A 25,136-nucleotide genomic window follows, 5' to 3' on the forward strand; every position below is an offset into this window, starting at 1 on the left:
TGATGTGTTGCAGTGGCAGCCGGGGGCCGGTGAATGCTCATTTTCGATGAATGTGCCTTTCGGACTTGGATAGATGGTATCTTGGAGGATTCAGCGCTGATGCGTGGTTATCATGCCATGTTCGGGCATGTTAAATGGTCCACGATAGGGAAAATTACGCCTTCAAGTGTGCGAGGGAGTATCGTATGCAGCGTTGTTATGTCAATGTGGAATGCGCCCACCCACGTTTGGAGAGAGCACTGTATGGTAAGAAGAGAGAAGACCCCATCAACATCATCGGATGAAGCAGAGTGACCACGTGCCTTGAAGTCGTTGCGGTTGGTTCATTCCAGTTGTTATCGGCTCCAAATGTTATCCTCGGCGAGCAGGCTTTGCGCGATGAATTTGTCGTGCATGTAAGTTGCTGTACATAATGGCCGGCGGTCATAGAGAGGCCACGGACCATTGGTGGCGGCCACTCCTCTTGGAGGTTGAAAGCTCAGGGCAATCGTCATCCTGGGCGGCAAAGCTGCTGCCAGAGTGGCCGGCCATTTTAAAAGCGACCTCTCCCCGTTCTCTCAGCAGCTCTTTTCCAACTCTTTTTCCACCTTGATCGACCCCGTATATATTCTCTTCCTTCTTTGGCTTTGTTTGTCAAGTGTTTTCAATTCCATGATCAACTCAGGCAAACTCTACAAAACTCAACAGACTGTCAAAGATCGACACTGTTTAGCAGCGACATTGGCAAGGTCCATACCCTTCGAGCACAAGTCAATTCATCGTCCTTAGATCTCGCGTCCTTTCTTGCATGCCTTTCCATTCATGGTCTCTCTTATCGTCACCACCTCTTGGCTCTCACCCACCTGCAATCTTACTTACTTCTCAAAACTTCTGCTAACGTCGTTCCAAAGCGGCAAAACGAGAGCCTTTAGGCCAACCCAAGACTTTGCTCACGGCGACTCACGACTATCGAAAGATGGAAGACTTCCAGGCTGGAGCATGTCGACTATTGCGGCCTTTGAATTTCTTCACCAACGGCTTCAAGCTCTTCGCCCCCACAAACCTCGCGACCCAGGCAATGGCAAACGGCACAGACGTCACCTGACCGATCACCAGATCAGCGGCACTGCCTCTGCACCGATCACAGCTCGAATACGCCCTATGACGAGGCTGTGCATGTCTCTACGTTGCTCCGCCTTGGCACAGGATGGCTTTATTGCGTTACGCCAAGGCCGGCCTCACCGCGCCCCCGTTCCAGAGTACGATTGACTCGATTGCCCTTCCATAGCTGCGGCCACACGTGACTCGAGGACGCACCGCGATCGGTTCGCCGGTTTTATCTCATCACCATTTCGACTGACATCCTTCGGCCCAGGAGAGCCCGAGCCAGAATGGCTCCCGATTGGAGAGATGTTGTTGCTGGCGGCGAGGTCTTAGTCAGCATTCGCGGCTGGCTTTGGAGAGATTCAGGCATCTCGTGTATGCAGACTGAGGTCAGAACTGGCAGGCGGGACGAACGCCCTTTTTGAGGGCGCAAAAGGGCCGGACTATGAATTCCGCAAAAATCTATCTGGACCGAGTTCCTGAAGCTGCCAAAAAGCTCGCGACGAGAAACAGGTGTTTCCTACCGATTTTGAGCCAAATTGATGCTCGTAGGACGATTTTGCCACCGCGAAAATGTCATCAAATGGTCCTCACGTTCCACCTTCCTCCACTTCTTCCCAACGACGCCGCACGCAAAACTCGGTTCAGTGCACTTGTCCAATTCATGGGTACGTCATGGGAAAATGGAACGGAGAGGGAACGAGTGAATAATGGATTTTAGGGATGCCCCACAATATGGTCATAATGCTCTGGATCGCGGCTCTTCATTCTCGAATTCTGACATGTCTGGCCATGACCTTCACCTGCAGGCGTTGGGAAGCAGTTTCAACAGCGTTGACACGTTGGAAGAGCTCTTTGACTGGGTTAGCGATCAAACGTGGACTGACCAGGGCCATGCTTCGCTTGGGAGCGATGTCAGGTCGCCAGGCTAGCAAATGCACGCGGTGAATGTTCGAAAGTTCGCGCATCAAGGCGCGGATGTCGACTTACAGAACGATACGACTGCGAGTGGATGCTTGATCTCCGAAGAAGTCACAGATGGTGGCCCTTCACAGTCGCCATTTCACACATCGTCCGGTTTACCCCAAATTGTTGCACGCAACGAAACAAGGGCCAATGATGCATCTGGGCCAATTATAAGTCACCCGCTAGACCAGCCGTGGTCCCAAAGGCACGAAACGGCTCCGCAGAATCGCCATACCGAAAATGCGACCCAGTCAACAAATCTGCGGGCGAAAAAGCTCTTGCCACCGTTGACCCGCTCCAGAGCTAGACCTCGCGAGGACAAGTGCAGGCATTCTTGCACAGAAGCCCCTTGCACGAAGGACTTCTCCAGAAATGCTGATCTTCGCCGGCATGTGTCTGATGTTCATCAGAAGAGCGACAGGTACTATGAGTGTGCCGAGGATAGGTGTCCGCGCAGGACCAGAAGGCAAGACAAGATCAGAGACCATTGCCGGAAAGTTCACAAGCGGGACAAAGGCGGCGAGAAGTTCACCGTTCACTTCAGAGATGCGCCGGATGGCTGAAGAAGCGTCGGCACCTCAGTTCGCGCTGCTGGGGCGAATGCGGACTCGACCCTGGGCCTGGGGTTGCCTCGCCAACTGCGGCAGTCTATCATGATGGTCATTGCCACCATTCGTCGATGCAGCCGGCGGCCGACTCATATCGACCTCCACCAAGGCTGGGGCTTCCCAACCCACCCATTCCACTTCCTTGTCCATCGGCGCAGCACGAGACTTGGTTTCATTGGGTTTGGGCTGCCAATCAAGCTCGTGGATGATCGCTGATGCAAGATGGTGATGCTCGATCCTTTCGCCTGGAAGTTCTGGCTTTCTCCCGTGGGGTCCGTGGCGGAAGGACGTGTTCGAGGGCGCCTTCTTCTTGGCCAGATTATGTCGATTTTGGGAAGAAACACGACAAGTGCGCTGAAGATTCCAGTGGTTGCAATGCCGGCTTTGGCCTCGGTGGAGAGTGTGGGTCGCGGCGCTGCGGTAGATGAGGTCGGTGCAGGTTGCGCGGCTGTTGGGGTCGACGTCAAGGGGAGTGAGGTAGCAGGGGGTGTTTTTGGAGGATGAAGATGACGTGGTGGCGGACACGGTGAATCGCGACAGGTCCTTCGGCTGTGATGTGTTCAAGAGCGAGGGCATGTGAAAGGCATCAACACTCGCTTCAACGCCAGCAAGAAGACTATTTGTTGCCTGAGGCAGCCAGCCTTACGCATGCGAAGACATTCGTTGTAGCTCTTATGATTCTCATTTGCTGAAAAGCCTACCTACAACGCAGTGTAGGTTCATCACACGAAAGTTTGTGTACATTTTGTCATGGTCAGCTTCTCTACACATTCACTTACCACATCGACGCTAACGATTTACCGCACATGACAAAGTTTGTTGATGCCTCAGGCATGATTAGTGCTCCCTCAATTTCCAGCTTCCGGTCGAGCTCCTTCCCGACGTGACAATAACATCACCTCCTTGAAATATTGACCGGCTCGGCGCCAAACACTCCATACGCATTTCAATTAAGCTATGCTGTCAATGTTTAACATACCCGTGAGGCTCTGCTGCGCCGATCTGCCCCTCCCATTGACCTTTGAAGGCGTCCCGGTACTCATTAGACGCCATCGGCAATGTCAAGAACTCTCGATGCCTCATATCCAAGATGGCGGGACGACCTGTGGAACCCAGAGCACAGCAGGCTTCATGTTGTCACGGAATGACCCCAGATAAGAGCATTGCATCGGACTGGTTACCAGGAGTTTCAGCGGGAATTTGCCTGAGAGCTCTGTCATGCCTGTGATCAACAGCAGAAGATCACGAATTCTTCTCTTGTCCTCGTAGAAAGAGACCGAGTCTAGAACGCAGTACACCGGGCTTTCTTCCATCTGCAGGCGTAGACAGGCAAGAAAGAAGTCGCAGATCGACTCAAAGTCTGCCGATAGACTGTGTATTTGACAAATCTGCTATCGAACGATCTGTTGACGGAGTCTATGCATGAACAGTATAGATGCAAACACCAATGATCCCATCGTTCTTGCAAGCCGTACGTGGGGCCACCGGCTGCCAAATCTCCTGGCCAAAGCTGCAGAGGCCAAACTCATTGGCACGTTTGCAGACCACAGCCCCTTTATTGCGCCGGTACGTATTTTATTTTGCCGTAGTCGAAGACGGTGTACATGCTTCTCAGCATCTGGCATTGGGGTGTAGATCTTGTGCTACTCGCCAGGGTTGGGATCAAAGCATCACCGCCAAACAGCAAGCGGAGAGAGGTCTCCTGGGCGGCTACCGTGCAATCCAGGGCGTTTTGAGGTCGAAAAAGTCGACGATCTTTGGGTATTTACGAGGTCAAGTTGTAGCAAGCGTTAGCACTCGCATCTATGAAACTAGACAAAGTCAACATAGAGGGTTCCGCATGCCTCGATGGCATCGGAATCTTCTTCTCATACCATCTGAGTTGGTCGTCCAGAGTGAAAACAGCGCTGGTGATCGCCGTGACCAATTCAGAGATCCTGGCGTCGAGGAGGTTGAAGGCTGTTACACCATTCTGCCAAATGATGCCGGAACTCACTGCTATGGCTCGACACTTGGATCCTGGTCTGATCCATGCTCGGGGTGAATAGGATATAGAATCCTGAATAGGACAAAGCTAAGTGTCATTTTGGTTTCGCAGTGAAGATCTTTGAAGATGCCGTCGAAATTTTCACGTAATTCGACGCGAACCTGTGTCTCTGTCGACATGTCATCATCCAAGTCGAAGTCTACAGTCCTTCTGAGGATCTGTTCCAAGGTCCTCGCGTCCAGACTATTCCTTGCTGCAATTGCCTGCTGTGATACCAGCTGCATTCCACAGTTGCATATCGACCCTATCTCAGAAAACGCAAGGTCGAAATGGTACTGTGGCCGCAACCCGCTCAATGGGTATTCACTCATCAGGCGCTTCCAAGCGCGCCGGACCTCCAGTGTCAAAAACAGGAAGTTGGACGTCAGATCTTGAGGAAACATATCACAGACTGGAATGAGTCAGCGATTATTCCAGCTCTAAGAGTACTGGGAAGCGTACCATCGGCGATCCTATCGCCCCAACACCAAAAGTCGTCTGAGACTACCTCGTCCAGGTGTTGCAACATTGTGATCTTCTCTGGTATCTTAAAGTGCTCAATAGCTCCCCACAAGCGATTGCTCAACCAGACTTGACGGCGATCCGATGATTTGGTCCGCTGGCGAAAGATATTGAGAGCATACTCCGTCCCATACACAGTGTCACGCATCTGCTGTACCATGTCAGAAAAAACCCCATCCGTAAGTATCTCTGTGGCTCGCTCTAGATCCTTGAGCCAGACACTGTCGGTCCCATCCCATCCTGTTCAATGTCAGCAAAGCACAACCTCGCCTAGGGTTTACACACCGAGCTTTCTATATCGAGTCACAAACTCCTCTGAAAATCGAGGCGACAGCGCAATTCTCGATGTCAACTCTGTCCTCCGAAGTCTAACGTTGCTCCCAAGGCTTGCGGCGACGGTTTCTAGGCCCTGAAGGTACTCTTCATACCCATAATGACCACCGACAGCGATTTTTGCAATCTGCTCGCCGCTGGCCTTGACGGTCAAGGATGCGTTGTGTTGCTCCCGAAGAGGTACTAAAAGTTTGAGGCCTCGCTTCTCAGAAGAAGGAAAGACTTCCAACGCACGAACTAAGCTTGCCTCGTTTCGGAAGATGATCATGGTTGTGTCTGAGGCGTTGTCGAGCAAGATTGAATTGATGCATTGAACATATTCGCTCGAGATGATGAAGTGTTTGAACATATCAGGCGAACCAGACCGATAAACCGGCATGTCTCGAAACCAAGACATCACCATGCCAGGATTTGCGTGAATGACCGGGTTGAGGTTGACAGTGGCCTCGTGGAGGTTTCTCGCCCAGGACTCCTCGAAGGAAGGTGTCAGATCGTTGTGCCTCATCAATATCAGTAGCTTGGGACCTATGGGACAGAAGAAATGCCAACTCGTCCATGATAATGAGGACATTGGACCTTCAAAAACACCGAATGCGTTTTGGGTCAGAATGAATAGGTCGTCCGCGTTTTCAGGCCTGCAGATGTGAAGTGAATAATTGTCCACGTATTCTACGAACAGCTTTTGTTGTCGAAGTTCCGAAGCGGGAATGGAAGCTACGGCTGCGATATAGCATCAGGAACAAGAACTTGTGGAATTCATTCTGTTCTGTTTGTGACCAGCGTGAGCACGCCGTTTGCTCCACTTTAATGCTCCTGAACTCGGGATGATCGGCGATGGAAGCATTTCTTTCCATTTCTTTGATGATGTCGGCCGCTCTCTTCTCAACTTTGCTAATGGCCTTTTCAATTTCATCCCCGTACATATTGTTCAGCCCGCAGATGTAGCCGCAGTTTCGCCGCTCCAATACCATGTTGGCGAAGCCGTTCTTCATGGCCAGTGCACTAACACCTGCTTTCCTCTGTGCCCTTTTCTTAGCATTCTCCCACGCCGCATCGCTTTTAGAGCCATCATTCAAGGGCTCGACGTATTCTCCCCACTTCCGTAAGATGAACTTTGGGATGAAGTGCTGGTACTGAGACATTATCAGAATCGAGCCGTGTTTGGCGAAAGAAAGGTAAACTCGAGCAACTTCCAGTGAAAAACTTCCAGCTATCTCCAGTTGAGATGGAAAGACGTTCAAAGTGAAGTCCACATCATGACTTCAGCCGAGATTGCCTCTGTCTCGGGTGCTTCTAACCTATGCTCTCGGCGAGCTGGCTGAGCTCCAATACCACTTCGGTTCTGTATGTGACACTGCATACGCCAAAATCTTGCAGTAGAGCAGACGTTCACGAAAGCTAAGCGCCCCAAGCAGATGCAGAGACGGAATTGAGCGCTTCTGATTTCCAAGACGTGGAGATCCAATGCTCGAGGTGAATCACCAAGCCCTGGGCTTCTCATGTCTTCCTGGCATGTGATGCAATATCTCGGGGAGCTGGGACTTGACCTGAATTCTGCAACATGAACCATCCTGCCGCTCAGAGCTCTTTTACATGGGGCGTACTCCTTCGAGACAGGCCCACAGTAAGGCAGACCAGATGAAAGGCCGCCCTCCAAGAATTCGTTCTTCGGCGGTTCTGGCGGTGCAAGGCAACCTTCCAACCAGCCGTTCGGACGCAGACAACGACATGCCGCACGTCAAGGATTTCAATCCTTCGGCGTCGCAAAAGTTGAGCTGAGCGACAACATGCGAGAGGGCGGCCTCTGGTATTCAGTTCCAGGAGCCATTTGCCTTCTGTAGTGCGTAATGCGCAAGGGCGGCCTCATTGAATGTGTGGTCGCCCTCTTCTGAGGCGCAGCTTGCATGAGGTGAGGTCGGGTAGGCCTTGCTCTGATTGGACGCCCCTTTTGGGCACGGACTCCTGCCAGCTCAGCTGCCTCCGCGTTGCATCGTCCCACCTTCGCCAACTCTGCCTTCTTCAAAACCAGCCCCCAACCAACACCGGTGAAGAACGAGGTTTGTGATCGCGGTTCTGCCACATGTCTTGCATTCTGCTAACCTCTTCAAGGAAATCGAACACCATGCTCCCCTGTCGTGGCATGCAAGTTGCAACTCTGTTCATCCTTTGAGGGCGGCCTCTTGGTTTTGGCGGTCCACCTTGCCCTGTTCTCAGTGCTCACTAACATGTCGGCCTGGTCCGGTCATTATTGAGATATAACATCGTCTCGCTCGTGGCCGCCGTCTGCCACTGTTGAGACATTCGCTCGACTTGTCTCCAGCATCCAACACCTTAACAGCCGCAGGCCTCTTGCCAACGCAGCTCATCAAGCTGTTTCGTACAATCTCCCCAACCTCAAGAGCGACTGACATACCTCTGAGTAGGCGGCAGCATTGTTGCATCCTATCGCCTTCGGAATCTCCTGCAACTTGTTCGACGACTCTGCTTGAGAGCCCTCACGGCGAGAACGAAGTGGTATGATATAAATGACCATTGACTGGCGTTCAGACTCTTGTCGCTTTTATGGTATTCGTCTCGCAAGACGTATACTACAATGCTGCTGCTCACCTACGCAGAACTCAGCTCGACGATTACTCATCGACACTTCGTCTCGCCGGCCCCCACAATCTGGCTTCATCTACACATCAGTCATCAAGACCACCTCTCTGGCTCGATGCATACATTCGAGAGGTTCAAGCCGCCTGGCCGCCCGCTCCGCCCACAGCCTGAGTCGTAACCACAGCAGCTCAGCTTGGAAGTCCACGCACTCCCACTGCTGACGTACATCTAGTCGGCGGCCTCCCTCGCCAATGTCGATGCTCATTGGTCAGCTTCCCTGGTCATGTGACTCCCTCTTCATTGGTTGGTCGCCCTCAATGGCCTCACAGCTGGCGGCCTCTTCACTCTGCCTTGATCTTGCTGTCGACCGTCTGTGATGGAGCTATGATTGGCCGAGACAGACCTTCAACAGGTTGCCTTGCGCTCACAGTGTGCTGCTCGCGGATGAATTGTGTCAAAGCACGGTCGTCGCAGAGAGGGCGTTCGAGAGGGCGTTGCTCTGTCTCTTTTCATGAAACTCTGCGCTGCGCCAGTTCTGCCTGCTTGTTAGTTTTGTGATCTCCCATGATTTTCGCTCTCACATCCACTGCCGTCGAACACGTCTCTTCACTACTGCCACCATACCTTGTCGACCAACATGTTTAGCAGCAAAGACAATATGTTTGGCTATAGCTCGTCGTCGAGCAACAGCCCATGGACCGACACCATGTCTTGGGAGACTAGTCTTGCTCACAATGGGTACGTTCCGATGTTTATCTTCGTGATCAAGTCAACATGTGGTAATGATATGTCTCAAGTGGGCTAGCCCATGACCAGTACGGTACCTCGCTGTCCGATCTCGACTTGTTCGCCCTTGCCACCACACCAGGCCAATTCATCTTCGATCAGTCGACCGCACTACCGACGCCGCCCTCGTCATCCAACTCTTCGCTCTACGATTCTTTCTACAGCCCGGACTTCACCTCTTCTCCACCTCCAGGTCAAGGTATGTCACGATACTTCTTCATCTGCTCGTATCATGTGAGGTCATGTGCAATGAATCACTGCTCTACACTATTGTCTGGCAGTGACTCTACTATATGCAACCCAGCCATAGTCTTCATGTAGAGACAGCTTCCAGCAACAACTGTTCGATGTTATCGGATGTCAGACAGAATTGACCCATGCCACTAGCCCAAACTTCATTGACCTCCACGCAAGTCTTTCCAACCACCGACTTTGTGCTGTTCCCAGAGGGCCCCCAAAGCTGTGCCACAAGTTATACACCACCTCCTCAGCCTCAAGTCGCCCTGCAGCGTTCCGTCACCGTCTCTGAGTCTGCTGCTGCTGTCAGGGCGGCCAAGCATCTCATATATGTAGACAAGGCCACCTCCACAGCCCACGATCAGCCGGCTGAGCGGCCCAATAAGAGGATCAAAATCACACGAACACCACCGGTGACCGAGAAAAGAAAGAAGCCGCGCCACGATTGCAAGCTAGGCAAATGCAGCAGATCCTTCGGCCGCAACTCTGACCTGGTCCGTCATCAGCAGGACTGGCACGGCCTCTCTGATAAATTCTATGAATGCGAGGCAGATGCTTGCCTGTATCGCACGAGGAGGAACGATAAGATGAAGGAGCATTGTCAGAGGATGCATGGTCATTTGAAGGGCACTGAGAGTTTCTCTGTTATCCCTGGCCGCAAAGATGAGTCGGGAGAGGTTGGGGGCGCGAAGGGATTATCTGAGGGCGACTAATGGATGAGTGAGCGTCTCTTTCGAAAGAGATGGCGCTGATGATGGACGGCTGCCTTCTCGGCTCTGGGTTTCATGGCACCGGAGTGTTGATCATTGGTAGCTTTAAACGACAGTATCGATAGTTTCCAACATCAATGAGTTGATAAATCGTGCTCTAGGCCACAATGAAGAGTTGCGGCTGAAGAGGCCGCCCTTGAAGACGAGGTGAGGTTGATGTTGGCTTCGGGCAGATCCGCTTTCGCCCTAGTTCTTCCACGTCACCCTTTCGTTGCCTCAACTGCAACAACAGACGACAATTCATCGTATACTATCCTTCGCTCTGGCCATCTCGAGCGTCTCACGAAGCGCCTTCTTACATACACACCGTCATCAAAATGTATCAGCATCGGCCCATCGGGAAGAGACACGATATCAGGCCGTCTACAGACTTCTGAAGATTCGCCGCCCTCTTGCAGCCACAGCCACCAGACGACGTAGCATTCCCTGCCACATGATACGCCCTGTCACAGATTCTGCCTGTTGGGGCCCGTAAAATGTGCATTGCCGAATGGTTCTTCCTATTGGTCGGTGTCCCGACCGGTGAGTGCTTCACAGAGGTTGTACTTTGACCGGTATGCCATTGACAGTCTTCATGCACTCACGCAAAAAGACGACTTTCCTCTTTACTACTTTCCACTCGAAGTGCCATTCATCTGTGTCGAATCTTCCTTCAATATTCAACTTTTTCATATTCAAAATTTCCTTACAATGCCGGCAATCCTAGGATCTCAACTGCAATTCGACATCCCAATGGCACGTGACATTCGGCTGAAACGGAGATGTCCCTTACTGGAATTGCTCTTCCCCAACGATGCAAATTGGCGATAGCTGAGGAACGACATCGACATCGAACCGGACGTTGGGCATGAACGACGCTGCATGCCTGCAAACGCAACAAGACATCCACAATGAAGACATTACGAGCGTGGCTATGCCATATTGGTACCTAGCCTGAGGTGTCAACAACAATCATCCACGCGCACGGCTGTGCCGACCCAAACCAACGAGAGCGAAGGTTGCCAATGGCCTGTGAAGGCGAAGAGAAGGCAACGTGATGACGAAAGACGCTGGCGCTACAGGCGGCCTCCTGTCTGGCCGCCCTCTTGCATCTCTGCTCCAACTCGCCGCCCCCGTACAGAAATGAGGGGTTGATTGCGATAACGCACCTTGCGTGTTCCACACCGACAGACAAGAGCATGGGGACTTGAAGAATTGTCGTTCTGCTGTTGGAGGCCCTTCTGCTGCCAACGGGGCTACCCATTCACCCGCCTACGATTGAACTGCAAAGGGGCGGCAGCAATATTGGGAGATAAAAACGGTGAGTTGGGATCTGAAGGGCTTCTTCTGGACACCAACATCTGAGAAACGAAATGGGCAGACAATACACTCCAGACCTTGAGGCACAGCTCGCCATGAGGCTGATGGGATTTGACTCGAGCATCGGCACTGATCACTTCAATGACGCGCTCCCCACTATCCCCAACACTCCCATGTAAGAGAACTTTGGGTGATGAGGAGAGACCTCCATGCTGATGTCCTTCCAGGGGAGAGACCCTCGACTCCGAAGAGAGAATGTTCTCCATCGGCAGCGCTAGACATCAAGGCTCAGACACCGGACTTAGAAACACTGGACCCTATTATCACGTACTTGAAGAAGTCCAAAGAGTTCAAGGAGCAGACCTCAGTACACGTCACGCTGGGTCATCAGCCTCGAGTAAGGATCTTAACAACTTGGTACTGAATCATTCAATTACTGACGTCGAGCTTAGGATCCGGGTCTGTAATCAGCGCGTATATCTATCCCTGGGCATTGGAAAGGAATGCCTCACAAACACCGACATTGGCCAGTGGAAGTAGCCGATCCGACTCTGGCGGCTCCGATGAGTCAACACCAGTTGGCACGCCGCGTTCTCCTGAGCACTATCGGCTTCCAAACAATCTAGATTGCGTCCATGAAGGATCGGACACTCCCACGCCACCGCGAAAGCCGGTTGCGAAAGTCAAGGAAGGTCGACCCCAACGAGCGTCCGAACTCCAGCGCGACCGCTTGACATGTTATTGTGACTACGGCTGCGAAAAGGTCGCCGAGGACGGCACCCGCCAAAAATTATCATTCACTCGAGGCTCCGACTGGACCCGCCATTACGACTCCAAGCACAATCCTGATGCAGAGATATTCCACTGTCCAGAATGCACGTACAAGAAGACTCGACTGGATAAAGTCAGGAAGCATTGGAGGGCGAAGCATGCAGGAGAGGGCAAGGTCTTCAAGGCGACGAAGACTCAGCGTGTCGTGCCGGATCGGTTGCGGGGCAGAATTCATGGGACATGGGGTTGAGGTTGGATTTGCTATTGTGCCATTCTATTAACGAGTATACCCTCCGCTTCGCATCATTTATGAAAAGATGAACTTACCCTTCCATCGCCTCTCATATATACGACCTGTCGTCCACTTTCGAGTCCAAGCTCACGCAACCCTCATCACGTTACCAACCTCACGGCTCAGTAATCCACCGGCATCCCCAAGACGTTTCATGTCACCCCAATCGCCCATCCCGTCATCAACTCACCAAGACTCTGCTTCTTCCCATCACGGAAGTTGCAGAAGTCCTGCTGCATCCATCCACTAGCTCCCTCCCTCCATCCTCAAATCACCCATACGCATCTGCATGGATACCAGGGCGAGGAGCAAAGTTGGAAGCTGCTTCTCATCCCAAAGCAGTAATCGCATAATCACTGTTCCGCGTAAAAGTAATCCTGCATGCGTCCCTCGCGGAGGATTCGCGGCAGCGGCACAGAAGAACTTCTGGATGCGGAAGTTGCTGAAGCATGCATTCGTTATTTTGAGCAAAAGAGATGCAAGGTGACTTTTGGGGTTTCTGAAAGCATGCGTTCGAGTGACGTCCATGTTGTCGGTTTGCAATTCCCTGATTGGGAACGTTGGCGGGGTTCGCGGCTGTCAGTAAAGATCCTTCATACAGTATCGTCTATAAACTTTCGAACTCTGCTTTCAGAGTTTCAGTCCGAGAACTTTGCGAAGAAGTCAGACGTTCCTACGTGTCATTGTAGGGGAGTGATTTGTTCGAGGTTATTGGGCACTACTGGGTGTTCGCAGCGGGAACTGTAAATTTTGTAAAGGGTAAGTGCACCAAGTTTGGGAAATGTTCTTTGCTGAGGATGGATTCGGTGATTGGTGATGGCTTTTGATGTTTTGGGACGTGATGCTCTATGGGGTATATCAGTCACTACTTTCAGGAAATGTACTTTTGCTGCCGATATTTTCGACTTATGCATCGATCCTCTCGATCACAATAGCGCTTGCGCCTCCACCACCGTTGCAGATACCTGCGCAGCCAATCTTGGCCTTCTTCTCCTTGAGAACGCCAAGCAAGGTCGTGACGATACGAGCACCACTGGCACCTAGAGGGTGACCGAGAGCGACAGCACCACCGTGGAGGTTGACCTTCTCTTCACTCAGACTAAGGAGCTTCATGTTGGCGAGGGCAACCACGGAGAAGGCCTCGTTGATCTCAAAAGCGTCGACATCCTCCTGCTTGATTCCAGCGTGCTTGAGCGCCTTCGGGATGGCTAGAGCTGGTGCGGTGGTGAACTTGGATGGGTTCTTCGCGGCGTCGCCCCATCCAAGAATCTTCGCAATCGGCTTGAGGTTGTGCTCCTTGACATACTCCTCGCTAGCAAGAACCACAGCAGCAGCGCCGTCAGACAGTGGCGAAGCGTTGGCAGCAGTGACAGTTCCACCGTCCCTCTTGAATGCAGGCTTGAGTGACCGCGTGGCATCCTCGTTGAACTTCTTTGGCTCATCGTCCTGGTCAACTGTAGTGTCTGGCTTTCCCCTCGTACCCTTGATCGTGACTGGAGCGATCTCCTCTTTGAACCAGCCGTTCTGCTGTGCTGCAATAGCCTTCTTGTAGCTGCGAATGCAGTACTCATCCTGCTCTTGTCGTCCAAATCCGTGGTCATTGGCACACTCTTCACCCTGCAGACCCATGTGCTCATTCTTGTACACATCAGTCAAGCCGTCCTTTAGCACGCCATCTACAAGCGTCTGGTCACCAAACTTGGCTCCGTTTCGCAAGGTGGGAAGGTAGTGTGGGACATTCGACATGCTCTCGGTCCCGCCTGCCACGATGACGCTGGCCTCACCAGTCAGGATCGTTGCTGCACCAAGAGACATGGCCTTGATCGAAGAGGCGCAGACCTTGTTGATCGTGGTAGCTTCGACGGATTCGGGGAGGCCAGCGTGGATAAGGCATTGTCGTGCTGGGTTCTGGCCAAGGTTTGCTTGGAGGACGTTGCCGAAGAAGACCTCGTCGACCTGCTCAGGCTTGACGCCAGAGCGTTCGACGGCAGACTTGATTGCGTGAGTGCCGAGCTGAATGGCACTTTGGGAAGCAAGAGAGCCTTGGAACATGCCCGTTGGTGTCCGGACGGCGGAGAGGATGTAGACTGGTTTCGGAGGTGCCATGATTACGAGTTGTTCAAGGGATTGGGAGCTTGTTGGGTTGGTGTAGCGGAATGTGGGTGAGAGAGAGTAAAGAACAAGGCGTGGAGGTGTCTTTTTGAAGCAGAACAATAACAACAAATTTATTACATCGTACGAGGGGCAGACAAGGATGCACGTCGGCGACTCGGGCACCGACGCTAGCCATGTGGGGAGCTTGAGCTTAATCTCAATTCCGAGCCGCGCTAATGACTCGCGTCCAAACTTCTCTTGAAAGTTCGTCAAAACTCACGTGTGTTTGCGACAACGACGACACCAGACCACCGCGCCTCAAGCCAGACCCCCCTGGCCGTCATCCACCATGGACGACCTCTACGACGAGTTTGGCAACTTCATCGGCGAGCCCGAGGAGGACAGCCAAGAGGGAGACGCTGGCGCATATGAAGGTGAGCAATACCTGGACGATGAGGAGAGCCAGGCGGGCGGTGCGGCGGAGGAGGGGCAGGAGATGATGGACATTGACGACGAGGGCCCTTCCAACGCGGTGGTGTTGCACGAAGACAAGCAGTACTATCCGTCAGCGTCGCAAATCTACGGTCCAGATGTCGAAACGTTGGTTCAGGAAGAGGATACGCAGACGCTGCAACAGCCCATTGTGGCACCTATTGAGCGAAAGAAGTTCACTGTCGAGGAGGAGGATCTACCACCGGTTTACTTCGACAGAGGGTTCATGGCCGATCTGATGGGCTTTCCCGAACAAATACGAAACATTGCGCTTTGCGGACACCTGCATCATGGAAAGACGAGCACTATGGATATGCTTGTCACTCAGACGCACGATCTATCATCGCACATGCAAGGCAAGACTGGCAAAGCGCGGGACGACCTGATACGGTACACGGACACGCACATACTTGAGACAGAGAGGGGGCTGTCGATCAAGGCCAGCCCGATGAGTCTGTTACTGCAAGGCACAAAAGGCAAGAGTCATCTCTTGAACATCATCGACACGCCAGGACACGTAAACTTTGCAGACGAAGTTGCTGCGTCGCTACGACTTGTGGACGGTGTGGTGTTGGTGGTTGATGTTGTGGAAGGCGTGCAAGTCCAGACAGAGCTGGCCATCAAGCATGCGGTGCTATCTGGCCTGCCGATGGTCTTGCTGATCAACAAGATGGACCGTCTGATGCTTGAGTTGAAGCTTCCTCCGACAGACGCGTACTTCAAGTTGAAGCATGTGGTGGAAGAGGTAAACACGTACATCGAGAACACGATTCCAGGACAAGGCGAGAAATACAGAGTCAGCCCAGAGAAGAGCAACGTGGCATTCGCCTGCAGTAGCATGGAGTGGTGTTTCACCCTGCCCAGCTTTGCGCACATGTATGCTGAAAGCTATCCCGACGCACAATTCGACGTCACGGAGTTCAGTCGGAGATTGTGGGGCGACATTTACTTCAACCCAAAGTCAAGGAAATTCACCCGCAAGGCGACGGAGGAGAAGGCAAAGAGGAGCTTTGTTCACTTCGTTCTGGAGCCAATCTACAAACTCTACTCCCACACTATTTCAGAATCGCCAGAGGACTTGAAGAAGACGCTTGCAAGTCTCGGCATCAGCCTGAAGCCGTCGCAACTGAAGGCCAACGCAAAAGATCTCCTCAAAATGGTGTGCGAGCAATTTTTCGGTCCTCCCACTGGCTTTGTGGACATGGTCGTTGAGCACATTCCGTCTCCACTAGAAGGAGCCAAGCAAAAGCTGGCGCAACACTACACTGGGCCGTTGGATTCAAAGACCGCCACATCTATGCTGGATTGTAACCCGGAGGGACCGCTTGTCGTCCACGTCACGAAGCTATTGAACACCCAAGATGCGCAAGGCTTCCACAGTCTTGGAAGAGTGATGAGTGGCACGGCGAGGCCAGGTCAACAGGTGCGAGTACTAGGTGAGAGCTATAGTCTTGACGACGACGAAGACATGGTAAACGCAACGATCGAAGATGTCTGGATCGCCGAAAGCCGATACAAGGTTTCCGTCTCTGGCATGCCAGCAGGCAACTTTGTGCTTCTCGGAGGTGTTGACAACTCAATCATGAAATCAGCTACTATTGTGTCGCCCAAGCTGCCAGATGACGAGGACGCATATATCTTCAAGCCAGTCACTCACTTCTTCGAGAGTGTCTTCAAAGTTGCGGTGGAGCCTATCAATCCTTCCGAGCTGCCGAAGATGCTGGACGGTCTACGGAAGATCAACAAGTCTTACCCTCTTATCACTACAAAAGTGGAGGAGAGTGGTGAGCATGTCGTTCTTGGCACTGGCGAACTGTACATGGATTGTGTTCTTCACGACTTGAGACGACTATACGCTCAAATGGAGATCAAGGTGTCAGATCCAGTCACACGATTCTGCGAGACCTGCGTGGATCAAAGTGCGATGAAATGCTACGCACTGACGCCAAACAAGAAGAACAAGCTCACGTTCGTTGCGGAGCCTCTGGATGACGGCATTGCAGAGGACATCGAGACTGGAAAGGTCAGCATCAAAGATTCCGTTCGTAAAGTGGGCAAGTTCTTCGAAGACAATTACGGATACGATATCCTGGCCAGCCGCAACATCTGGGCATTCGGACCTGACGAGATAGGACCGAATATATTGCAGAATGACACGCTGCCTTCGGATGTCGACCAGAAGCTTCTGCGAAGCGTGAAAGATACCATACGCCAAGGTTTTGCATGGGGAACTCGAGAAGGACCATTGTGTGAAGAGCCAATTCGAAACGTCAAGTTCAAGATCACAGATGTTGAGCTGGCGCAGGAGGCCATCTTCCGTGGAGGAGGTCAAATCATTCCCACAGCGAGACGAGCCTGCTACTCGTCATTCCTGCTGGCTGGCCCTCGACTGATGGAGCCCGTTTATTCAGTCACGATGCTTGGACCTGCGAATGCCGTCTCATCTCTGTACACTGTGCTGGCAAGACGACGAGGCCATGTACTGAGTGATGCTCCAGTCCCCGGGACGCCTCTCTACTCTGTCAAAGGGTTAATCCCGACCATCGACTCCTTTGGCTTCGAAACGGATCTACGCATTCACACGCAAGGTCAAGCTACGGTATCACTGGTCTTTGATCGTTGGAGTATCGTCCCGGGCGACCCCCTGGACAAGAATGTTAAGCTTCGTCCTCTAGAGCCAGCAAGTGCCCAAGCGACCGCGAGAGACTTCGTGCTCAAGACGAGGCGGAGAAAGGGGTTGGCGGAGGACGTGACAGTCAGCAAGTACGTCGAGCCGGAAGTCATGAGGCAACTGAAGGAGACCGGGATGCTAGATTGAAGAGTGAGTATGGAGACACTACTATCCATGATCCGAGCATCGAAGCCACCTGCTCTCGCGATATGAGCAGCTAAAAAAGCATGCGATCACGCACACGTGGCTAGAGCCGCTCGAGAGCGAGTTCGAGCACATCCCGAACGGAAGCAGCGCCGCAAGCAGCAACGAGAAAGTCCATGACAGAAGTCAGCTCGTCGAATGTACGATACCTGTCCCCCTAGCGTCGGGCATTAACGAAGAAGTCACGATCAGAGCGAGGGAGACAAACAAAAAGGCAGATAGATGAATCCCAATTAACAGAATTGCCTCAAACAGGCAGTTGCAAATTGCCAAGAAGCGAACTTCCCTTAGCTTCCCAAACTCGAGATGCCAATGATAAGCATGCAGAGTACTTTGTCGCGTAGCTTGTTGGATGATGTGGCAGTGTGTCCGATGACGTTTCCCATCAAGTGGCATCGCTGGTTGTTGTTCGGTGACCCGGCATTACGAGCCAATATGAGAGTAGATTAAACGGGTGGAACCTTGGCCGTGATCGGCACTTCTAACAATAAGCGAGACATTCGTTTCCACACGCACGTACTTTTGCAGGATTGTGCGTAGAAGGTTGACTGTTCGTACTTCAAGATGATGCTGAAGTGATGTATAGAGGACGTAATGTTCGTCATTGGAAGGTTTGGAAAGTTTAGAACCTCTGGAAAGTTTGGGTTTTTGCAACTGCCTATTTGGGAAGTTGAAGGAGGAAAATGTGGAAGGGTGGTGGGATTGGAGCTTCGACAGAGAGGCAGATAACAGTTACTGGTGAGTCGATGTTCGTCGGGCTGGTTAGGATGCGTTGGTCGTGCTTTTGTCGTTGCTGGGATATCGATAGACTGTGTGAACCTTTTGTTTTGGCTGCAAGAGACCGCAATTCACTGTGCTCATAAAGGGCATATGAGAAATTGGGGCACTCAGAGATAGTCAGGTGACTCGAACACATGGCTCTTTAAAAAGAAGACGTCTCTTCTTTCCTGTCTCTCGAGACACAGCCTGAGTAGACCACACTTGACGCAGCGTAACAATTCCGTATATCCATCCTTCGAACGCCTTTCCCACCTTGAGAGTCAACAGGATCCCATACGAACCGTTCCTTCATAGGTCCTTGCATAAACGAAATTCGAGCATTCAAACAAATCCACTATGCTCCTCCGTCGTCCTCATACCGGTGTGTCGAAAACACCACCACTTGCCCACCTCTGCATCAACAAACCCGTCAGCACTCCATCCCACCCACAGTCAACGAAAAGAAAGAAAAAAGAATAAACTCACCATCCCTCCTCCAAAGCAACTCACTAAACCCCCTCATCTCCACATCCGTCCACCTCACCGCAATCTCCAACCACACACTCCCCTCGCCCCTCTCCTCATCAACCTCACTACTCACCCCCACCACCTCCATGAAATAATTCGGGTCCTTCTCCATCAACTCCCTCGTCCCCGCGATATTCTCCTCGAACGTCAGCGGTCGCGGATACCCGTCCCAGAGCGCCTCGAAATCGGGCGCGACGTGCGCTTTCGCTTCGCGCGCCGCCGGCGAGGAGAAGGTCCAGTCGCGCGTGTTGCAGGCGGTGATGCCCGGGAGAGAGAGGCGTTCGAGTTCCGAGGCGATGGGGGATTTGGGTTTGTTGGGGAGGGTGGAGGAGGGCGTGCTGTAGGTGGTGGCGGGGGTGGAGACGGAGGTGTTGCTGGTGTCTGGTGTCGCGGCGGGGGTGGGTGTTTGTTCCCATTCCGAGTTCGAGGCGCTGGTGGTACTTCCTGCTGCTGCTGCCGCTGCTGCTGCTTCGGCGGCGGCGGCGTGCGCGGCTGCTTTCTCCTCTAGAGCCTTGCGGAGGGCGGATTTGGGGCGAGCCATGGCTTTGCTTGCTTCTTGCAGAGATTTGGTCCTGGAGTCTCTTTCTTCTTGGCTTCGTTGAGGGTTCTGACTGGTGTTCTTTACGGTTCTCGAATGCAAGACATCTTTGTTTTCTCCCGGCGCAGGTAAGTAGTCCCGTACCCGCTCGCCCAAGCAAGCTGCTGACTTCAAGTATCGTACTACTCACCTGTAAGCTTCCCTCGGGAAGGAATGCCGTAAATACGGAAGGGGACAAGATACTGCGCCTCCGTGCATAAAACCTGACGAGAAGAGCCCTAGGTCCGATGCTACCAGATTAGTGCCAGAGGTGGAAAATGGGATCTGTTCATAATTGCTCACACGTCGTTCGTTTGTTTCATTTCTGCTGCTGCTGCTCTGTACACAATGGACATTTATACATTTGGCGCGGCAGTGTCTTTCCGTCCCTGTAATCATGGTCGAGACACACCCGGTGGAAGACGTGGCGGCACGCAAACACCACCAGCGCCAGCCGGCGCGTTTCTTCGCTGTCGCTGGCGTCCCTCTCCGCCACCATCGACGCGGGCGCTTTCGCTTTTCCGCGCGACATTCGTCGAGCTTCTTGCCCACCGCTTCGCTCCAGCATTTTTCTCGTCTTCTCTGCTTCGCGCTCTTGTTCTCGAGCTACCCATTCATCCCACACTACTTCGCCGATACCAGGTCCCCATGCGCGACGTTTGCATTGTTCGCAGACTTGTGTTCGTGGTCTCCAGCCTCGTTGTCGAAGTTTGTTTGCTTTCTCAATGTCTACAAAGACGTCTGAGCCTAGCAAGTCGTGTGCGAGGGTCAAGACGCCCTGCTCGAACGTGTAGGCTGAGAAAATGTCTGACAGTACTGCACGTAGATCTGCCAGCGAGGGCGCAGATTTTGCTGCTCTTGCGAGAAAGGCGCGAAGCACACGTAGAAAGCCTTGATGATCAGTTTGCGGTTTGGAATGCTCGGCATCCTCCTCCTTGCTCCTGATACTTGGCGTTGCAGTCGATGCCATCAGTGCGGTAAAGGCTTGCTGGACCTGAGATCGCAGTGCTGATGCAATCTTGGTAGAATCGATAGACTCTGACGCATGTTCTGAAGGCTGGCTGTCGAAGTGCTTCAGCGAAGATATAGAGTGTTGAGCCACCTGCACGACGACATCGACAAGATTCAACCACAAGAACTCATCCAGGTCGAGATCATTCTCATTGATATCCCAGGCAATGTTCGTACGAGGTCGTGGTCGTCGGTGAGTTGTGGCCGTCTGGCCCTGGCATAGCCAGATGCCGACTTTGGTGTATCTCTCCAAGTCCTCAACGAGGTCATCGCATGGCTCTTGAGAGGCTGTGACGTCGGAATTGGACGTGGCCGCATCAATCAAGCTCGTCAATGCACCCTGAAGACTTTGCATATGAGCCACCAAACGATCCATGGCGTCTCGAGCTAATCCGTCTCTCGCAAGGAGCGCTACAGCGGCGTCAATGACACCACTGCTTTCCATTGCTGGCAGTACCTGTTCAAGACGCAAGTCACCGGTAGGAAGAGTCTTGATGTAGTCTGCGACGTGCATCGGGTCGTGGCTACACATCAGCCGTACATACTGCTCGGTGAAGGCAGATTGCTGGTCCGCTGGAAGGGTTGAAGTCGGCGCCTGCTCATGTCGAAGGAGCGAGGGCTCCAAGAGCACCCGCAAGAAGATGAATTGCTGATGCGAGTCGTTCAGCGTATCGATAGTAGACTGTAGTAAGTCTGGAGCCGAAACCGCCAATGTCCGAGCTGTGAGGACTGTGTTGATATCCACAAGGTCTTCGGCATGTCTCGAAATGACTTGTTTCACCGAGTGGACTTGCCTCTGGCTGAGCGCTGTGCTGGGCCGGAAGCATGTGGTGATGCAATCGAAAACGTTCTCTTTGTCATCTGGATCCTCAAAATAGGTCTCCAGAAGTTCGGTGAACATGCGCTCACCGCGATAGACGGATTTCAACACCCGGAAGAACCTCGCGCCTCGTAATGAGTCGATGAGGGCAGGTACATTTGGAGGATGATAGGCTGACAGGAGGTACTCCACACTCAGCTGGCAGTCCTCTCGCAATGACTCTTGTGGTGGATGGCACAGTCGTTGAAGGATGCCATTCAGCAGTGCTCCAGACAGAATGAGCTGTCCAGGATACTTGGGCAGACTGCGTGCCACAAACATGTCCAAGTAAATGACTTGAGTGGGTTCGAATTCACCTTGCTTCATGACATCGAGAAGGTACGACATGATCTGCTGTCGACTCTTCTTGTGGGTCGAAGCTCCGTTCGTGAGGATTGTCCCGTTCAATCCAGAATCATCATCTTCGTTGAGAAATGGGTCTTCGAAAGCCTCGTTTAGCATGCTCATGAAGCTCGCAGTATCGAATTGAAGCAGCAGATCGAGATATGGGAATGCAGGCTCGTCATCAGGGTCAACCGTGGTATGAAAGACCTTGCTGCTTCCTTGCGGCCATGGAACAGGCGTGCCTGAGAAGACATAATCGTAGAGATCTGTCTTTGCTTGGAAGGCCTGTTGATCCTCAATCAGATCTCCACTGGGGTACCGTCTTCCCGTCAACGAGTAAGCGAGAAACGGAAAGACTTTCATGGCAGACTCGTAGAACGGATTGTCAGTCAGATCTTCCTCCTCATCACCAGCCTGCAGCATCTTCACCAGCGTGAGTAGATCGATCAATGGCGTCACATAGTCGCCGAGTGCCTGTGTCCAGATGTAGATGAGGGCTTCATAAAGCTGATGCTGTCGACAGAGTGTCGTCACTTGATCCAAGTCAAATGAGAGCGGGTCTAGTCGAAACAGCAACTCCTCTAGCCGTGGACCTTGGTTCTCGCCGATGAAGTGAGCAACAAGCGCCTTCACCACCTCTGCAGGCAGCACATTGACCTCACCATCCAGGACATAAGGCTCTAGCGTGGCAATGAAGATCGACTCTTCCTCCGCTTCTTGAAACCATTCAAACACATCTGCAAACAGATAGTTTGTCTCTTTCATGTTGACACATGCTTCGAAGCATACCTCAGCAAGTTCTCGTAATCGTATCGGCCGTTCATCGTCTTGTTGAGAGAAGGTGTAGTTGAGCGATGCGGATATCATGGCCAGAAGTCGCTCCCTAACCATGTCATGTCGTGCCTGGTCATTGTCCGCTAAGCCAATGGTCACGTTGTTTGCGCTTCCCGAATAGTAATCTGTAGCAAGTCGTATTGCTGCAATGTGATCACCAGCTTCCATCAAAGCCATCAGTCTGTCTGCCCAGTTCGAAAGCGTGCCCACGGTGAGATCGTTGAAGCCGAGGAGGAACGTTCTGCCCTTGTACACCTTGAAGCTCATGTGAAAAGCATCTGCGACCACGCCATGCAAAGACGGATCTTCAGAGTCAAGCCGTTCTACGATAGTGTGGAGTTGGTGCGAGAAGAGATCCTGGTGATATATGTGCCGATGTAGCAAGTCGATGGAGTCCGTCACCTGCAAACTACCGTCCTCGACGATCAGGAGTCGCTGGCTGATGGTCAACACAGCCATGACCGATCGACCGAGCCATTGGATGGCCACAATAGCTTCTTCCGCTCGCCATCGGCTTCGTGCATGGAACTCCAGTGACGGCGGCTTCTGGGAATCGGCAGACTTTTCATTTTCGATGACCTTGACTTCAAGGATGGTCAAGACATTCGACCAGCAGTATACGAGCTTGGTGTCCGAGTTGCCCTTTTCTGCATCAACGCTCGTGCTCTTCAGCTTCACGGCCGGAAACCAAGCCAGACACCCACTAAGTGTGCTGTGCGGTGATATCTCTTTCGGCCGTGGAGATTTATGTTGGGTTTGCGCGATTGGCATAGTCGAGACAATGACGAGGAGATAGGGAGTAAGTAACGCCGTCAACCCCATCCCATCCGTTGCCTGCTCGACGTTACCAAGAGGCAAGGGCGAAAATGCAAGCACAGAACTGGGCTTCTTCGGTGCTTCAACGTTTGGATCCGCTGGTGGATATCGGCCTAGTAATCGCGTGCTTTTGATAGTCCTCGTAACAGGTCCCAGCCCTCGGCTTGCGATATGTGAAAAGGCCATCCCTCCTGCATCCGCTGATACCAAAGCAGTGTGCCTTGTGCCCAAGAATCCGAGATGGAGGATCGCCGAGTTTGAGAGATGCCCATCAACATGTTGAGGTTCCTGAAGAACACTTCGATCTAGTGGCGGGACCTGTATGAAGGGCCGTGAAGGCCGATTGATCTCCCATGTGAAAATGTGTCCATTCGCGTGGCCGCTTGCTATGGTAGAGTAGTCAGCCGCGATGGCAATGGCCGTGACTGAACCGCACTCGGTCGCCTTCGTCCCCTGTCCTATGATGATCTTCAAGGTCTGATGGTAATCGAATCCCAGGATCAACCCCTTAGAAGTCCCTATAGCAATCAGAGCAGAGACAGCCATACACGTAGGTCGGCCAAAGTTGCGCTTGCCAGCCTCAGAAAACGCCTGTCCTGTGATCTTCCGCAATTTCGTCCACCGAACGACTTCCCAAGGGGCCTGTGGAGTCTCGGTTCCGGAATCTTCATCTTGAGAGGACACACCGGAAAGTCGTGAAGTGAGAGATATCTGTCTGGACCGCGGACTCAGAAACGCTGGCGACTGTGCTCGTGGGGATCCGGCTGGGGACGCAGATAGTCGGGTCTCGAATCGACGCTCAAATGGCTGCAACGCTCCTGAGGGAGTACGTGGTACTGTTTTGCGCGGGGACTGAGTCCTTCCCGGTGACGACATCAATGAACCTCGCAGGGAGGGCGTATCGTCCGGTATAGATCCAGAATCAACAGGGCTCGCGAGTGGACTCTTCGCATTAGGTGTTGCTGGCCCGGCATCTGGTCCAACGTCTTCCACTGGCGTTCCTGGGACTTCAGCTTCATCTATAACCTCCCTGCTAAGTTGTGCATAATCTTCATCCGCGATCTCTTCAGCCGGTTCCCCATTATTCTCCAGGTCGCCATTCTCTGGTAGGGCCTCATCCTCCTCAACTAGCTCTTGCTCCTCCTCCCCTGGCTCGACATAGTCTCCGTAGTCTATCTCCTCTTCTTCAAGCTCATTCTGCAGCCTGGCCTCAGCATTGCGTACTGCCTCATCCGCCTCCACATCCTCGTTAGTGCCGCCTTCCTGGCCTTCTCCAAAGTTGGAGCTCATCGGTGTCCTCTTCTCTCGCGCATTTCGTTGGCTCGGTGTCGATTCGTGGAGAGATAGCTGCAAGTACGCTCCCGTGTACCGTCCACTCAAGCTGGACGTACGTACAAGGGAGTGTCGAGGTGGCTAGGCGTCGAAGGATTGGGACTCGTAATCGCGGCTTAATGCCTCAAAGTTGGTGATGTGAACCCGAATTTGTCAATGTTTGCTTCGTCTACTGTCGTTATCCGTCCATGAAACTGTGTAACAAGGTTCTTTTCGCCGCGTAACTGAAGAGGTCGTGGATATGTGTTTGCCTAAGGTGTGATCCAAGTCGGAAGCTGATCCGAGAGCTCCATCCAGCTCTCCCGCGGCGATCATGAAGCAGC

General features: G+C 52.6%; 8 protein-coding genes across 8 annotated transcripts; 3 read left to right on the forward strand and 5 right to left on the reverse strand.

Annotated features, from left to right (window-relative positions):
* Window positions 1-2,627: 2,627 nt before the first annotated feature.
* M409DRAFT_56802 (uncharacterized protein) lies at window positions 2,628-3,401 on the reverse strand (the record flags this gene model as incomplete). Its single annotated transcript, XM_033813401.1, has 2 exons — window positions 2,628-3,206; window positions 3,363-3,401. 2 exons carry the CDS (start codon window positions 3,399-3,401, stop codon window positions 2,628-2,630), a joined length of 618 nt encoding a protein of 205 aa, XP_033664971.1.
* Window positions 3,402-4,422: 1,021 nt separating this feature from the next.
* M409DRAFT_56803 (uncharacterized protein) lies at window positions 4,423-6,680 on the reverse strand (the record flags this gene model as incomplete). Its single annotated transcript, XM_033813402.1, has 5 exons — window positions 4,423-4,716; window positions 4,806-5,095; window positions 5,146-5,445; window positions 5,491-6,173; window positions 6,460-6,680. 5 exons carry the CDS (start codon window positions 6,678-6,680, stop codon window positions 4,423-4,425), a joined length of 1,788 nt encoding a protein of 595 aa, XP_033664972.1.
* Window positions 6,681-8,773: 2,093 nt separating this feature from the next.
* Window positions 8,774-9,872, forward strand: M409DRAFT_56804 (uncharacterized protein; the record flags this gene model as incomplete). Its single annotated transcript, XM_033813403.1, has 3 exons — window positions 8,774-8,874; window positions 8,934-9,121; window positions 9,310-9,872. The coding sequence occupies 3 exons, from the start codon at window positions 8,774-8,776 to the stop codon at window positions 9,870-9,872; spliced, it is 852 nt and encodes a 283-aa protein (XP_033664973.1).
* A 1,409-nt stretch (window positions 9,873-11,281) lies between these two features.
* Window positions 11,282-12,249, forward strand: M409DRAFT_56805 (uncharacterized protein; the record flags this gene model as incomplete). Its single annotated transcript, XM_033813404.1, has 3 exons — window positions 11,282-11,403; window positions 11,456-11,625; window positions 11,681-12,249. 3 exons carry the CDS (start codon window positions 11,282-11,284, stop codon window positions 12,247-12,249), a joined length of 861 nt encoding a protein of 286 aa, XP_033664974.1.
* Window positions 12,250-13,197: 948 nt separating this feature from the next.
* On the reverse strand, window positions 13,198-14,397 carry M409DRAFT_56806 (uncharacterized protein; the record flags this gene model as incomplete). Its single annotated transcript, XM_033813405.1, has 1 exon — window positions 13,198-14,397. The coding sequence occupies one exon, from the start codon at window positions 14,395-14,397 to the stop codon at window positions 13,198-13,200; it is 1,200 nt and encodes a 399-aa protein (XP_033664975.1).
* A 337-nt stretch (window positions 14,398-14,734) lies between these two features.
* M409DRAFT_25434 (uncharacterized protein) lies at window positions 14,735-17,695 on the forward strand (the record flags this gene model as incomplete). The annotated part of the gene is made up of 1 exon (XM_033807684.1): window positions 14,735-17,695. One exon carries the CDS (start codon window positions 14,735-14,737, stop codon window positions 17,693-17,695), a length of 2,961 nt encoding a protein of 986 aa, XP_033664976.1.
* A 1,158-nt stretch (window positions 17,696-18,853) lies between these two features.
* Window positions 18,854-19,580, reverse strand: M409DRAFT_25435 (uncharacterized protein; the record flags this gene model as incomplete). Its single annotated transcript, XM_033807685.1, has 2 exons — window positions 18,854-18,924; window positions 18,998-19,580. The coding sequence occupies 2 exons, from the start codon at window positions 19,578-19,580 to the stop codon at window positions 18,854-18,856; spliced, it is 654 nt and encodes a 217-aa protein (XP_033664977.1).
* Window positions 19,581-19,935: 355 nt separating this feature from the next.
* M409DRAFT_25436 (uncharacterized protein) lies at window positions 19,936-24,771 on the reverse strand (the record flags this gene model as incomplete). The annotated part of the gene is made up of 1 exon (XM_033807686.1): window positions 19,936-24,771. One exon carries the CDS (start codon window positions 24,769-24,771, stop codon window positions 19,936-19,938), a length of 4,836 nt encoding a protein of 1,611 aa, XP_033664978.1.
* Window positions 24,772-25,136: the final 365 nt, after the last annotated feature.

Source organism: Zasmidium cellare, assembly GCF_010093935.1.
Source record: "Zasmidium cellare ATCC 36951 unplaced genomic scaffold M409scaffold_27, whole genome shotgun sequence".
Taxonomy (NCBI): Eukaryota; Fungi; Ascomycota; class Dothideomycetes; order Mycosphaerellales; family Mycosphaerellaceae; genus Zasmidium; species Zasmidium cellare.